This window comes from Arvicola amphibius, chromosome 11 (assembly GCF_903992535.2).
Source record: "Arvicola amphibius chromosome 11, mArvAmp1.2, whole genome shotgun sequence".
Lineage (NCBI taxonomy): Eukaryota > Metazoa > Chordata > Mammalia > Rodentia > Cricetidae > Arvicola > Arvicola amphibius.
The window spans coordinates 47,961,397-47,978,517 of record NC_052057.2 but is presented as its reverse complement, the minus strand read 5'-3'; the positions used below and the strand labels follow the sequence as shown (position 1 = coordinate 47,978,517).

The 17,121-nt window shown below is 44.6% G+C and overlaps 1 protein-coding gene across 1 annotated transcript in view; it reads left to right on the top strand.

The window, feature by feature from the left end:
- Window positions 1–17,121, top strand: part of Spata16 (spermatogenesis associated 16) — a 269,197-nt gene that overhangs the window by 145,396 nt on the left and 106,680 nt on the right. Inside the window, exon 4 of the mRNA XM_038348424.1 lies at window positions 15,692–15,776. Within this exon, the coding sequence (XP_038204352.1) occupies window positions 15,692–15,776 (85 nt within the window). The remainder of the gene's footprint in view (window positions 1–15,691; window positions 15,777–17,121) is intronic.

Genomic DNA, 17,121 nt, shown 5'->3' with positions numbered 1-17,121 from the left:
AACTACGGGACACTGTGCCATCTGTCATCTCATCCAGGACAGTTTAATAGTGAGAGGGCCTGTCACTCTACGCACAGAAGAAGCTAGGACCACCTTGGGGAAAGCTAAAGATGTGTTTGCCCTACACGTAGGTCCAAGATGGTGGGCGTCATCACACAGACTTCTCACTCTCTTCACGTTTGCTTGAAATCCTAGCTGCTCTAACCAACATATTGTCCTGATGTTCGTCCGTCTGAGCAGCCGAAAGTACAGCCGATGAAGAAAAGACACAAACTAGAGAGGATGGAGCTCGTTTGGATCTCCTCTGACTCAACTGGCTGTAGTTTTCTTTTTGAATGTCCTAGCTCATGAACACGCACTATTAGCCATGTGGGTTTCCACTAAGAATATTGGAACAGGTGATCTCCACTTCTAAAACTTCCCTGCCTACTGCAGGGCAAACGGAAAGCAGAGTAATAGAGCTGGCATGCTTCCTTCTGCGGGTCTGAGGCAGCTCTCTTAGAAGGGCAGTGCTGAGACAAGCATACTTAATTCCCAGTTATCCAGGGGACTTCACATTATCCCAACCACTTAAACAGTTCAGAATTCAGTTTTGCGACCAATACGTGTGGGTATATTGTCTGGCTTGTTCCACATATCAGCTGTGACGCCCTTAAGAAAGTAAGCGGTCAATAGATTTTTAGTTAAATGAAGGAGAGGATACATGCAGCTAGAGACAAAAAAACCCACAATTTATAGATAACAACTGTCATTGTCCTTCTAGCCTCGGAAAAATAGCTCCAAAGGAGTAGTCAAGTATGCATGCCCAATGTATCAGAATTGGTGTCTCCAGTGTGCACGAATACATGCTCACCCACTCTGTGTAATTGTTGTTCAAACAAACAGACAGCAATGGGGCCAAGTGTGGAAACCTTCGCCCCCGTGGAGCTCATGTGAAATTATCCATTTCAGTCATACGGCGAGTGACTCTCCTGAACAGGTCTTATCCAGTTCCTAGTAGATGAGTCGATCCTGAGCTCTGCAAACACTCATGTATTGAGATTCCTTTAAGGAACTGCACGTAGCTAATCAAGGTGAGGACAATGGGGAAGACGTGAGTCAAGGGTCGTGACAGGGTGGAAGGCAGAGCTATTTAAACAAGATGCAGAAGGCTATATCTGAGCCAGACATAGAGCTCATGGTAGGATGCTCACCCAGCATAGAGTGGGATTTTCTCCCCAAACACTAACAAAGAAGTAAAAAGGGGATGAAGAGAAGGAGGAAGAACAGGAGGAAGAGTGGAAAGAAGAAAAGGAAGAGATGTGGAGGAGGAAGAAGAGGAGAAAGACGAAGAGGGGAGGAAAAGGATGGAAAAGTGGGGAGGAGGAGAAAGAGGCTGCACCAAAAGATCAGCCTTGCCCTTTAGGCTCCTACACCGACACTATCTTTAATAAAAACAAAAAATCAATATCCTCTTGAAGAAAGTCGAAATAAGCCTGTTTAGGTATAAGCGTCTGAACACAGCCATGAGTGTTCCATTTTCTTAACTAACAGTGTAATGCTGGGACAGAAAGCTAATTACTGAATGCTTTATAGACATCAGAGACTATCTGCCATGCAGTGTATAGGACAGAGCTTTTAATCCCTTGACAGCCCAAGAGCAGAGAATTGTTATCAGCCAGCATTATCACGCGAGAAACCCCAAACAGCCAGGTTGAATAACTTGTCCAAAGTGACACAGCTAGCAAATGAGGAAAGTGGGGTTCCGAGTAAGACAGCGCAGCGCCTACACCTGTGTTCCGGGTACCTCTTTCCAGCTCTAATGCCTTCCGCTGCTGCAACGGATGGGAGTTTGAAGTGGGCACTGATGGTGGGTGCCCTTCCACGGAAGCATAAGCGTGCAGTGCCCTTAGGAAAGAAGGAAAATATCTTCTATTGTGGTATTTTGTTCTTGAGGAAACAATTTAGGTTCAGGCTATTTTCTGAGGCATCTCAAATTGATAGCTTATCTCCAGATGGACTGTTAGAAGAACTTAGACACTGAACACAGGTTTTAAGGAAAGAAAATGTTGAATCCTGTCATCCTGACATCAGGCTAGGCTTGGGTGGGTTTCACCTGAGAAAGTTAAGCCACTTGACTTACACTGAAGCCAGAGATAATGGATACTTCACACGAGGATCTAGGATTTTGTGGGAAACAAGTCTGAACACATCCAAACGTTGTCTGGTGTCCACTTTAAACACACTATCGCTCTCTAAGACAGGAATACTTTGGTGTGACTTTAAGGTCTCTGCTATTTTGAAAGAATGAGCCAGCGCTCTGCCAGGGGGATGCTGCCCTTGGTGAACAGATGCTACGGTAGCTCTGTGGGGTCGCTTGGTGCTATGGGCAGTGGCAGAGCTGGGAGACTGAGCACTTTGTTCCACTAGTCTGACTAAATTCACATGTGACAAAGAAAACTCCCAACACAGCCACAATTATCACAATGACACCTGCAACCCCAAAAGAATTCTAATGACCAACCCCCTTAAAAATCTCAATTAATTTCAGAAGATGATTCTCCGTTTCTCTCCTGCTCCTGAGAGCTAGTGCTGGGGTTTGGGCCATAAGAATAATCAGTGTAACCGCCACACATGCTGAGCCCAATACTATGTTCAAGACATCTCCATAGGACACTAAATGTAAACACCTGCTGTCACCTTGAGTGACCACTGTTGGGAAACACTGGAAAGGAAACCTGGCTCACTGTTAGAAAACTCAGAACTATTAAGTCACCTTGCTTTTTCATCTGGTTTTATTTAATTGGTAAAAAACATTGTGTAACCATGAAGACCGTATCATTTCTATGAACATGACTTCACATGGCTGACTGTAGTTGCCATGACAACATCACAGTGTACACTTATCAAACTGAGGCCTGCCCACACGCACTAACCACACTCTGCCTCTCCCCTTGCTGCCTGTAGGTCTCAGGCTCTTGAAAAGTAAACAATTGTGCTTAAGACCATGACTGATTTGTACATTATGCCAAACAATTAAGATGTCTTATTGGGCTGTACAATCTCTGCACGTTCTGGGGCTGTTTCCTACTCAAGCAGGGATCTGGAGATGGAGTGGCAGGCAGGAGGATGACAGTTGGTTCTAGCTATTTCCACTGTAAGCTGTCCCTCTACTGTGAATGGGTTTATTTTCTGCTCTGAATGCTCCTGTCTCCAACTGCTTTACATTTCATGTTGGCTGCAGAATCTGCTGGAAAGAACTGCTGGAAGCAGAATTCAACCCAGGACTGCCTGGCTTGAACCAACCACACACCGCTCGAGCATTTTTGCCCCCCTTCAGTCTGACCAGAGATTGCATCCTTCATCTGAGCCGAAGTATTTCTTCTTCCTTTAGTCCTGCCAGAAATTGGCTAAAACTTGATGACCTTGTCTAAGCCTAAAATCATTGCACATTTCCATTCCTACCAAAGATGAGGGTGTTCTGCTAGGGAGGAATGACCCAAAGGTGAACATTCATTAAGGTCATATAAACGTGAACTCAGATGCGGAAGGTCAGGGGACAGTGACTGACAGGAACATTCACTAAGAAATGTCCCAGAGGGACACATTCCCCATGTTCCCTGTGTTCCCCAAGCTCCCCATGTTCCCCATGAAGAAACAGTTTCTCTGGTTTCCAGACTCCATCAATGATCTTCAGAGACATCACTTAATTTAACATAGGGGTAACCGCAGTCAGTGTTCCCTGAAGGACTGCACTGCTTAGTTCAGGCCAAGCTCCATTTTGCTTTGTCTTCACTGTTTCTTTGATCATTAGATATTCGTTCATTCATCTAGAAAGGGACATAAACCAATTTTAGGCTCGTTTGTGTCAAACACTTCTGTGGAAGCTGTCCCTGGAGGGAGACCAAATTGTGTCACATTTACCGTCTTAGATCCCTTCTCTCCTGCTTGTGTCATTAGAGGCTGTTCCTACAAGTGCTGCCAGGATCTTGGCTAGCGGCTTGCAGCCATCACGGGGCAGGTGTGGGACTCCTGTGTGCCTTCCCATCTCATCCATCTCTTCCTCTCACCTTCAGCTGTGCTCCCCAAGAACCGCTGGCATTCTCTCTGGAGAGCACCGAGCTCGCCATCCCCACTTTTCGCTGGACACCCGCAAGGGTTTGCCGTATCCCTCCAGATGAGATCTGACTTCCTCGTGCCCTTCTAGGTTAGCCAGATGGCACTGCTGGATTTCCCACGCTTCCAACATGTACGCCTGCGTTGCTCTGCACCCTAACTAGAATGGTCCTCCTACTTCTGTCTTACTCGTCAGTGTAAGCGAGTCCCCTCCCTAACACTATCAGGCCTCTCTGCTGCATTAATGCGTATATTGATTATTCTACTTTATTCATTGTGATATAATTATCTTTGTGCATGTTTGCCTCCTCATTAGACTCTAATAATAGGAAATGGCTTATTCATCTTAGAGTCCCATCTTTGTGGGCTTAATGAATTCGTGAAATATGCAAATGAGGGAACCAAAATCATGTACTGAGATTCCTTTCTATGTCCATGAGGCTCCTCCAGGGTCCTGTTCCTTCACAAGGCCTTCATGAGCTGGTACAGCACAGGGCTCCGGTGAGCAGAGGACACCACTGATGAGCATGGCTAGAGAGGAAAGCAGAAACACTGTTGGAATGAGTGGGGCCAGCAGTGGTCACCATCTCTGCTAAGTCCAAGCCCGAGAGACCTGGGCTGGGAGTATGACTTCCTCCCTATCACCATACAGTGTCACTGTACAATGTCTGGAATTGCAGGAACAGAAAGTTCCACGGTGTTCTCCTGCTGGAAATGTTTCAGTTGCTTCCCACATCTAGAAGACAGAATCCAAATCTGTGTGCTTGGAACCTAAGATCTATCAGATTCTGTGCTCCCTTTAATTCTCTGGACCTTTCTCACTATTCCTCAACACAAACCCTTATCCCTCCTCAGAGTCTACATTCATGCTCTTTACCGTCGGTATTCTTACATGTAATGCTGTAATATGCATGCATCTTACATGTAATATGCCACTGGCAAAACAAGACCCAGGCCCATTTTTTCTCTTCATCATCACTTAGACAACACGAGCCTTTTCTTCGGGTCCCAGTGCAAAACCGTTCCTTAAGAGGCAGAGGCAATCACTTTTCCACTTACGATTCTATACCATTTATGATTCCTGATGAGTTAATTTTATGTGATTGATATTTGCTTATCTATCTATAGCTGTAAAACACCTTACACTTGGTTACTGTTTTCAAGTGCAATGTCACGTCAATAGTCAATGGGGAGTCATCAAGGCCAGCACCATGTCCTTGCATGTTGCCATGACTTCACACCTTCCTATAAAACAAACACGTGGGATAGCTGATTTGATACTTAATCTTGATTGTCAACTTGATGGGATTTATAATCACCATGGAAACATGTCTCTGAGCATGTCTTTGCAAAAGTCTCTAGGTTTGATTTGTTGAAAAATGCACCCTAAATGTGGGCAACACCATGTGATGAGGCCAAGGTTCTAGACTGGATAAAAAAGATACAGCAAGCTGAGTGCCAGCATCCACCTCGCTCCTCTTCCTCGCACTCCTGCCACCATGCCACCCCAGCCATGATGGCCTGAACCCTTGAACTGGGAGCCACAACAAGCCCCTCCGTCCTCCAGTTACTCCGCCGGGTGTTTTGTCACAGGATTAAGAAAAACAACTGATCCAGTCTGATTCAAAACTGAAAAGTAAAATAAAATATTCATACTTTAGGTGAAAATATTCCGAGTCCCTTAGACCCCACCAAGAAGGCATTTTGTTTCTTTATTAGTGAATATGAATCATGTAGAGTATTGGGTTTCATTGTAACGTTTCCATACATGCCTGCCATACCCATCCACTGACCCCTTCCTCATTCTCCCTGACCCCGACCCCTTCCTCGGATCTAAGAGGACTCCTACTTTCACAAGCAGGAAATATTTTTATAGAAGTAATAGTGCCTTTCTTGACACGGCCAAGGAGAAAACTTGATTTTGCTAGATTAAGAAACCACCTAAGAAGAAAACGTGTCATCTGGTGAGACAGGCAGGGTGAGGCCTAGGCAGAAGCAATAGTATCACCACCTTGTTTGACCAACCACAGGGGATATCTGCTTCTAGATAATCCATCAACAGTTGTCAGCTTGGCAGGAAATTATCCCCAGTGGAGTCCTGTGGAAGATGTGAAGAAGAGCCCAGCAAAGAGAAGTTTACCATACCCATCCCAGAGAAGATGTCAAACTGTTTTTTGTCTCTATCACAGTAACTACCTTTCTGAAAGTTAACCTCTTTAAATCCGTTAATTCATAGCTTGGTCTTAAGAATTAAACGATCTGTAAAAGTACTCCGAGAAGTAAACAGCAGTTGCTGCGGTTGTACAATTACAGCTGTGTGCTGTGGTTTCCCACTGAGAATCAAGGAAGGAGCCATATTTTCAAAATTCCAGACCAGCGGGTAAATAGTGAATGCGAAGCAAAGCTCTCACATCCTGGAAGGTGGTCGTGCAGAAGCAAGAATCTGGAGGTTGGCAGGAACCAACTAAACATGTCTGATCCTCAAAAAGTGGCCACAGGGGCTGGTGGGATGGTTCCAAGGCTGAGGGTGCCTGCAGCCAAATCCAGTGACTCGAGTTTGATTCTCAGAGTCCTCGTGGTCGGAGAGAATGGCTCCCAAAAGGTGTCCTCTGACTTCCACGTATGCGCCAGGGCCTCAGGGCCTAGGGTGGGGAGGCTCAGGGTCTCCCCTGTGGTGGAGCTTTCTCAGCCAAGCTCTCCTGCTGCTTGGTTTCAATGTCTTCTGATGAGCTAGGTGGGATCCCAGAAAAATCTTCTTCATTCCTTCTCGGTTTAAAGAGGAACTGTGGCACCTCCCCAGTAGCTGTGTGGCATCTAGGTTTTCGAGGGTCTTAGTTAATGTAGTTTCCAGAGCTGTGGCATCTGGGTTTTCGAAGGTCTTAGTTATTGTAGTTTCCAGAGCTGTGGCATTTGGGTTTTCGGGGGTCTTAGTTAATGTAGTTTCCATCGGCAGAGCAACTGCTAAGGCTTCCATGGGACTTCCCATATCATCCATATTAAGCTCATTAAAAAGCGGAAGGTAGATCAACCCTCACACTCCTGAGATGTTTTCAAACTTGCTTCGCTCTCTTCCTCTTGCCTCAACCTGGTCTTCAAAGAACACAGCGCAGGAAGCATTCCAAAGTCCTCACTGAAACCTTAGACCACCAATACACGCCCTGCAGGATACATCTCACGGGATGCTACTTTGCCGGTAGCATCTATTCTTTCTGTAGAAAAAAGGCTGGATATGTTTAACTTCTTTAGTGCCCAGCAAGTGCCAATGTGTACATGCCCAAAACATGTAAGAGATTCCTGTGAACTGGTTTTGGAAGCAGGACGTAGCCAATGCTAAGCCTAAAGAAATGCAAAGAAATGCTGACGGTAGCTGTACAACACCACCCCAGTAATGCTGAAATCCCACCTCCGAGGAGGAGGGAGCAGAGCATCAGACAAAGAAGACAGTCCTTGCCTACACAGCAAGCTCAAGGCCAGTCTTGGCACATGAGATCCTGTCACTCACTTCCCACTAAAGGAGAAAAAAAGGCACCAAGCACCTAAATAGATATTTTATTATTTAAAAATAAACTACTATTGAGCACCTCCTCCTTAGCAGCCCTGTCTGAGGCCCTACACTGGAGGCTCCCAGGGCTTCTGTCCTAGAGCGCAGTGTCCAGTAAAACCTCTGGTGACAAGAGATGCTCTAACCACTGACTGGGAGAGCCTTTAGCAACAGGTAACTGCTGGCTACCAAAAAAGAAAAGTATCTGTAAATCTGCGGAACTGAATTCAATTTTTCCATTTCCATTCATTTAAATATAATTAATCACTTAGGGCTAGAGACAACCATTTGGATTGCGCAGGTCTAGAGAAAGAAGGCAATGCCAAGAAAAATCAACAAATCACTATTGAACAGGAAATCCAGCAAGAAAAGGCCAAGGTTCTGATGGAGGATGCTAGACAGGAGAAGTGGAGGCTGCAAACGTGGGAGGGAAGCAGGGATAGCTGAGACCTCTAGGTCACCCCCAGGAGCTGGATTTTACTGCATGCATTTGCATTTTACATTGTTTAAAGACTGCTGTAGCTAACTCCTCTATGGGAAATGAGGAAGTCTACAAAAAATGCTTGGAGTGTGTGTGTGTGTGTGTGTGTGTGAGTGTGTGTGTGTGTGTGTGAGAGTGTGTGTGTGTGAGTGTGAGTGTGAGTATGTGAGTGTGTGTGTGCGTGTGTGTGTGTGTGAGTGTGTGTGTGTGCGGTGTGTGTGTGAGTGTGTGTGTGTGTGAGTGTGTGTGTGTGTGTGTGTGTGAGAGTGTGTGTGTGTGAGTGTGTGTGTGAGAGTGTGAGTGTGAGTATGTGTGTGTGTGGTGTGAGTGTGTGTGTGTGTGTGAGTGTGTGTGTGTGTGCGGTGTGTGTGTGAGTGTGTGTGTGTGAGTGTGTGTGAGTGTGTGTGTGAGTGTGTGTGTGTGGAGTGTGTGTGAGTGTGTGTGTGTGAGTGTGTGTGAGTGTGTGTGTGTGTGTGTGTGTGTGAGAGTAAAACTGATGGTTTGCCCCTTCTGCTCAGAATAGTATCTCCTTCTTAGTATGTATTTATACTCAAAAGGCATATACATTTGGGCATCAATATTAATTCATCTAAAATTAATAATATATATGCATATGAATATGTAACATGTATCATCTTGAGCATTTTTTTTAGTATAGGGAGGAAGAAACAACTTCTTAAGTGTGTTAAAATGGATTGAGTCTATAGTTAGCCAACATGCATGCACCCTTCTGAGTATCTGTACCCGAGAAATACATGGAGTAGCTGCATGCAGAGACCACACAGTCATCCTGAGCCTCTGGCTGAGCCAGTTTCCAGTTGTAACAGGAGGAAGGGGGGCGACTTAAAAGAGTTGAGAAGGCAACCATGACAGCTGCTAATGGTGAGGAAAAAGGGCCATGCGGAGAGATCAAAACAGACGGGTTTATTAATTAACCTGGCATGAGAGCGTTAACAAATGGTTTTGGGGCTATTTCAAGTTGCCCTTCTACAGAGCAGGGCCACGTGCGTTGTGTGAGCCATGGAGAGAGAACTAAGGCCGCAGGTTTTAGCTGGAGAAGACGGCATTTGTGGCTGCGCCGCTGTGCAATCCCCGGAATTCGGAGCAGCGTCCTTCTGTGCAAGTCTTTGAAACAGAATAGATTCTCATCAGTCTCATTTGAAAGGTTTAAGTGTGATCCTGCCTAAAGGCAAGGTGAGGAACGAAATGACTTCTCAAGGTCCCAGCCAGGCAGCCCAGGGCGGCCACACTGAGGGCTGCGCGGAGATTTTCTCTTGTTTACCGGTACCTTACTGTTTCACGCCACCGTGTGGCCACGCCGGGTAGAGATGCTGTAAATTTTGAAAGCAGGCATAGGCCTTGGGATACGGCAATTATATTCAGACTCTCTGAGAATGGCACGGCCTGTTTGAAAACAGCCATCTGAAAACTCGGCTGGCATTGATGTGCTCGTACACAGGAACCCATCACGACCATAATTTAGAAAATAAAAGCTAATTTCTGTATTACCAAGAATAAAGCCTAATTCTGTGATTGTGCGTATGCCATTCTGTAGGGACAGGATTTGAGTCACAATAAGCTGAGTCCGCAACACACATACCTTTTACTCACGAATACATCTGGACATATGCCAGATAACGACCCTTTTACATGTAGCAGACGTGTTGAGTAAAGAAACGTGACTTCAGCACAGTTCCACGACATGAATTCAGACGTAATGTGAAAGCGGTGGGAAATGTGCTTGCAGGGACCCGATACTTGCTGACATGTGACTGAAGGCTTCACACCGAACACAGCTTCAGATGCGCAAACTGAGCCGGCGCGCCTCCTCCCACCCGCCCTCTTTATTTTGTGTAATAAACGCGTCAGCATCCACTAGCGTTTCTAAGCTCTGCTGCGAGCTAACTTGTACTGAAATTAGTACTGGACAGATCGGATTGTCGCTCCATCGCCACATCTCCGCTTGCAATCGTTCTTCCAAACGGGGACAGTGAAAGCAACCCAAGGCCAGACTGTTCTAGCTGGAGTCCGGGGTCTCTGTAGTACAGAGTTTAATTTCTTTCTTTAGTTTTAATAAATAAATCTGAGAAGGTGCTATTGTTCATTCAATGAATACTTGTGTGACTGCAAGCAAGGTACAGGGTTCAGACACTCCAGACAAAGTAATGGTGAAAGCACATGAATTTCTGCCTGGGGGTGAGGGGACACACGACAGTAAAGGGCAAGGTAACGAAGCTTTGCAGGCCACAGGCTCAGTGGCTCCGTGGCTCCGTTACAGGCTTCAGTGCCTCCATTGCAGCAAGGTGATGTGGAAGCCATGCACACTGGGGGCGAGCATCGCGGTAGTCCTGGAATTTCACTTACAGACAGTGTGGAACAGATCTAAAGCACATGGTACAGTGTGCTGCTTGCTCCCTGTGGAAGTGGAGGACAGCAGAAATGCCAAACTAATAGGATGGCGCTGGTGAGATGCCTTTGTGGGGGAAAGTACTTGCACCAACCCTAACCACATTAGTGCAGTCTCCCGGAACCCACATTCAGGAGGAGAAACTCAACATCTTTAAGGTGCTTTCTGACCTCCATATGTTCACTGTGGCATGTGCTCACAGATGGACGGACGGACGGACGGACGGACGGATGGACAGACGGACGGACGGATAGATGATAGATGGATAGACAGAGAGATGGATGGATGGATAGATGGATGGATGGATGGGTAGGTGGGCAGAAGGATAAATAGACAGATAAACAAATAGATGATAGATAGATAGATAGATAGATAGATAGATAGATAGATAGATAATTGATAGATCATACATACATACATACATACATACATACATACATACATTCAAAAATAAATGTTACAACCACGGCGGAAAAAGTAAGAAACGCAGTGCACCATAGAGAGGATAGTCTGGGAATGTAATTGACACCTTGAGGATGTGAGCCCCATCAGGATGGCTAGGCAAAACTGGCCAGTACATTTCCATAGCAATAGCCTGCCTGGTCTTTCTGAGGAACAGAAGAGTCCAGAGTGCCTAAGGTAGGATCATATGTCCACAAAAAAATGAGGTAAGATGGGGCTGGAGAAATGTCTCGCTGCTTAAAAGCACTCGCTGCTCTTGCAGAGAAGGTTGGAGTTTAGTTCGCAGCACACTGGTTAGGCAGCACAACCACCTTCAACTCCAGCTTCAGAGGAGCGAATGACTTCTTTATCTAGAAGGACTCTCTCGTTCTCTCTCTCTCTCTCTCTCTCTCTCTCTCTCACACACACACACACACACATATGCAGGCATGCATGCAAGCACGCACCCACATCTTTAGAAACAATAGCTCAGAGAAGTGGTTACATGGCACGGGAGTCAGATGCCATTAACTCTGTTTTTCACTTGAAGAGATTCAAATCCTGGAGAAGGCTGTTCGACCCAGTGATTGTATTGGTATCACTCTCAATCCTGATTGAAAATTGAATAACAGAGAAAAAGAAGTCTAGCTTGGAGGCTATTGCAGTAAACTGTGTCAGAGATTATGGACCATATAAAACTGCTGTAGGTATGGGGGGGGGGCAGTATTCTGAAGTAGGTTATTGGATAGGGAATGTGAGAGGAGGAGGAGTCAGGGGTGACTCCAGGGATTTGGGGATGACTGCAGCATGGACCAAGCAAGGACTCTACTAGGTATGCAGAAACTGAAATGAATCAGTGTGTCAAAAAAATACCCACACCCCATGATGATCACAGCACAAAAGTCAAGATTAGAAATCCACCCTTGCTTCTGTCAGTGGATGGATGGAAGAAAGAAAATGTGGTGTAGACACATGTGTGCATTATTCAGCCACAGGACAATGAATCCCTGCTTGCAGCTACATAGGTGAACGTGAACAGCCATGTGCTGAGTATGATAGATCAGATTCAGAAGGAAATACACACACCCTTACTTCTGAAAATGAAAGTTGATTGCTAGAGGTATAGAGTAGATTAGCAGAAGCTAGAAAGGAGTGGGCGGGAAGAGTCAGTCACCGGGTACAAAGTGATGGGAAAATAAGGTCTCTTGTCTAATACACAGTATGGTGACTGCATTCATTAGTAACATAGTGTAATTTCAGTATCACGAAAAGAGAGGATTTTGAATGTTTTGCTACAAAGAATAATAAGGGCTTGAGTGATAGATGCTAGTTATGTATATTTGATTATTCCACATACACTATAAGAATAGGAATATAATATAGGATATATAATAGGAATATAGAATATAAGAATATTCTATATATATGAATATGTATTCACATATATAGGATATGTGGATAAATATTCAAATATAAATATATACATATAGAGAGATATATGTTCATCAAAATATCACATTATCCTCCATAACTTATGTAATTATTATGTGTTAATTGAAAATATAATAAAGCCAACGCACAGAAGAGAAAGTCCAAGAAGACTGCAAGGTATTGGGAGGGAGGGAGGAAGCTCAGAGTCCCACATATGATTTTGTTCCATTAGTTACCAATAAGGCATCCTGTAGAAGTGTTGAGAAGTAGAAAGGCTGGGAAGTTAGCTTCCAGAGATTTGGGAGATTAAGAGAGTGGTTCAGACACATGATGGAAGGGTTGGAGTGCCAATATATATTTGGTGCTTAAAACTATGAAACCAGTGTGCTCACCAAGAAAGTGAGAACAAAAGAAAGTGAGAATTTTTGGAGGGGAGAACTCCAGGAGACTCAAGAGAGCAACCAGGACATAGGAGAAAACCAGAAAGAAAGCCAAGTGGGAAGTAACATCATCTCTGAACCAAGAACACATGTCACATCAGGACAGAGGTAATCCACTGCCCTCAGCAGTGTGGAGCCGTGGGAGGCACTGGAGGGAATAGAGGCCTGCTTGGAGTAAACATGTTTTGTGTTTCTGTCCTTGAATGTTTTTGTTGGTTTGTGTGGTTTTGTTTGCTTTTTAATGGGAAGAAGTGGTAGTCAGGTAGTCACTGGGGAGGGGAGGCAAGAGAGTTCGCAGTGGGAGAGACAGCACATTGTGAGCTGACAAAAAACCTCTAGGAGAAAGGGGAACTGGAAAGAGAAGAGCAACCAGAAAGTGGAGAATTTTTAGAATTGTTCCCATGGCTGGCTCAGCCAAGTGAGGTCCCGTGTGGAAGCTGGTGTGCTGGGTTTACATTCTGCCGTGTATACTGCTTGATGTGGTGCTTAGCAGTAACAGACAGACAGACAGACAGACAGACAGACAGACAGACAGACAGAAAGTCCTTGCTTCATTAAAGGGAGCGAGCTGATGTGATCTGACCAGAGTGCAGAAGCCCTCGATGATCAGATGCATAGAGTGCTGAAGGTAGGCAAAGACAGTAGTAACACTGAGCCACACTTACTAGTGTTCAGGACTTGGAGCCCTTAGAACAGATACCTGGTGGAGAGTAGGAGGAACAGTGGGCAATGTTGGCATTGATTGATATGGCAAGTCTGCTGGATCTGGATCTCACATGGTACCTGAGTCCTTGGAGATGCTCATTTTTAATTCGACAGTATGCAGCCCCTGTCAACTGCCTCATGATCATCACATGGCACAATGTGTCCACACACTTGTGGGGTCTCTTTCCAGACTACACTGACTCCCCAGGCTGCCCTATGGGACAGAGGAAGGCCAGCAGCAGAAGCGCGGCTGCGCTTCCACTGGGAAAGCAGATGCAGTGGACTCAAGTCTTTCTGACTTACATTCCCGATTTGAGTCCACTTTTGAACTATCCGTACAGCCAAATTCAAGTGGAAAGAGGAAGCCGGGTAAAGACTAGGACGGCAAGGTAGTTCCCACCTCCTCTAACAACAGCATTGCCGCCCTTGGGAGTAGATTTTTCCACATTTTCTATGGATCCTTTGATTGCATATTGTCAGCAGAATGTTTGTAAGGGCATCTTCATGGCAGGTTGACTTGCTTTGGGGGTCACTAGGAGAAGACTTTCCAAGTGCTTCTACCAAACACAAACCTCTGAAATGCAGCTTTGCCTGTGGATGTCTCTCCATACCCACACAGCATCAAAGCCTCCTGGTAGACTTTTCCTATTATTACAGCCTCAGGGAAACGTGACAGGAATCTTCAAAGATAACTGTCATTTCTTTGAAATGTTAGGATACAACTCTTTTCCAACATTCCATGTGCATTAAGAAACCATTGAGTTGAGCAATCTTCTAAACACTATTGTTTTTCCCAGTGTGTGTGTGTGTGTGTGTGTGTGTGTGTGTGTGTGTGTATGTGTCACGTGAACACACAAACATCCTTGTGCATTCTTGCAGAAGCCACAAGAGGACACCAGAAGTCCTGCTCTGTCACTCTCACTGCATTTCCGTGAGACGGGATCGCTCGCCCAGTGTGGAGCTAAATAGACAATGAGCCCAAGTGATGCTCCTGTCAGGGGGACCCCACAGCTCTGCAGTGACAGTCACACGCATGCTCAGGCCTAGACTTTACATAGATGCTGTGGAGACAGCTCAGGTCCTCATGTTTGCACAGTGAATGTTCTTACCCACTGAGCCATGTCCCCAGCCCCACTGTTGATTTTCAAAGTCCTAATTTTTGTCTGTCATGAGCGGGAATGTAAATGTTTTAATTCTTTGAGAAAAGTGCTATAGTAAGTTTATAGTTTCTCTGTCTCAGACAACCTATATTTAGGGAAGGAACATTTCTAATTCAATTTACAGTGATGTCAAGAAACAACACGTATCTGCAGGCGAAGATAAGAAAAACAGGCAGGCGCACACAGTGATCGCTCTACTTAAATAAATAAACTTTTGGTACTACTGATTAGGTACACAGGATTATTATATGTTTAATTGGCTAACGTGACAATTTGGAATTACTTCTAGTCACATTTAATTGGATTTGCAATCTCTGGGGAAAAAAGAAATAGAGAATCCTAGCAAAGAAACGGCTATAAAAGTAAACTGTTTTCCAAGGGGTGCTAAGTAATGAATTAATATCCATTCCACAATAGTTTTAATATCCCCCGGCTTAATAAGACCAATGCATTGACTGTATGCAGTGGATCTGGAAGCTAATTCACTTAGACACAAAGTTGGGAGGGGGTTATCTGTTGAATTGTAGTTTTGTTTTGTTTTCTTTTGTTAAATTTCAGTTGCAAAAAAGCAAATTTAATCAGAGATAAATAATCTTTTAACTCAGGTAAAGTCTGAGGTGTGCTTAAATGCCCATCTAACAGTTCAGAGCTGTGCTGGGCTTGCAGACATCCTGAAGTCTGTGTGCATGCTGGAACATAGAGCTGTTAAGAAACACAGTCCCACAAAAAGGAGCCATTAGGATCTGCCACTCTGTACACCTTTTGATGCTTCATACAAAAGGCCAAAGCAGAGCATAAGCATCCGTGCATACGTACTCTTGGGCAGCTTGAAAAACAGTCAGCTATGTACTGTATCCTAAAAAGTGTTTTGTTTTGCTTACTCTTACTCAAATTAAATGTGCACATGGCTTGTGCATGCTGTCTATTTCAACTTTCCCTCTGCCCTCTGCCTTGTAAGCTCACAGTATTTTACATCTGTTTTGTCCCAAGGAGTGCCATGATTGCTGACTACATGTTCTGGCTCTGCGGAGGAAGCGAGCACTGTGTAAGCAAGCTCATCAAACTGTATTGGCAGGTAAACACCGATGTCCCAGTGAGGGAGGAGGAGCGCGTCTCATTTCTAGAAGCAAAATTAAGGATGAATGCTTAAAAGACCGCTGAAGAAGGTAGCTCTGGGCAGATCAATCAGACGGCCACCGCCCAGCGGTAATGTGTCTGTAATGAAGGAGATTTCTGAAACTAATTTTAAGGACCAACATTCAGAGTTGTTAACCCTTGGCTCATGCTGGAGTTTTACAACTCAATATAACTCAGACATCCCAGGAACTACTTTTCCAGGCATAGTGTGATGACACGGTCCTCTAAAACACACTGCACTGTTCTGCATCCTTTCAGAGCTACAGGCTTTAACAGCAAACATCTGAGGTGATGTTAATGTTTCATGGAGGGTGACGAAAAGATGAGGGGGCAATATGGGTGATGTACTGAAAACTGGGCAGCAGCAAGCCTTCTGTCACTTGCTTTTCAAAATGACAGCAGGATGTCCTCTCAGAGTCCTGTTAGATACCAAAGAGAAGCCACCATTCCTCAGACTTGTGAAGAAAACTTAACTCATTAGCTTGTTCTCTTTCCATTGAAAGTTCTCAGTAACTTTTATGTCTTCCCATTCAAATACTTGAAGCTCGATTTACAGTTTTAAATTAGCCCTGCTGTATTTGAGACCTGTCATCTACAAGGGAAAAAAGGGGGGGGGGTGAATTTTTGGATAAACACTTTTAATCCCCAAAAGAATTCCCTAATAGTAATTAGATAAGTATGAAAAGCAAAGCAAAACAAACAAGAACCAAAACAAAGCAGTTATAGTGGCCAGAGGCAAGGTAAGAGCACTCAGCTCCCAACATCCAGCAGCTTGCCCCCACCTGTAAACCCAGCCCTGTTGAGATCCAGCGCCTTCCTCTGGCCCGAGAGCACATGTGCTCACTTGTGTATGATTCCCACACTCACACACACACACATACATATATTTAAAAAGAAACGTATTTTTACATATCAACTGTAAAGAATTGGTAGATATGAAAAACGAGCAAACAATATGATGCATACAATAGCTGATGTCTGATTGGAGAATTTCAAAGATAGCTTAAAAGAAGCAAGAGAGAGTTTGAAGCTCAGGAAGTGATCAGCAAGTCTGATGTGGAGTCGTTCCTTAACAAAGGTTTGATTTGAGCTATTCATTCACAAAACAAAACGTGTGCATGCTGCACTTCCTGTAGTGGATTAGGGGGAAATGTATTCAACACAGGTACATATAAAGACAAATTATAAGGCTGATGCTTTTAAACAAGAGTTTTCTTTCCTTTATTTTTCAAAGAACATAAATAGCCTCATTTTATTCACCTTAAAGTAAGAAAATAATCTCC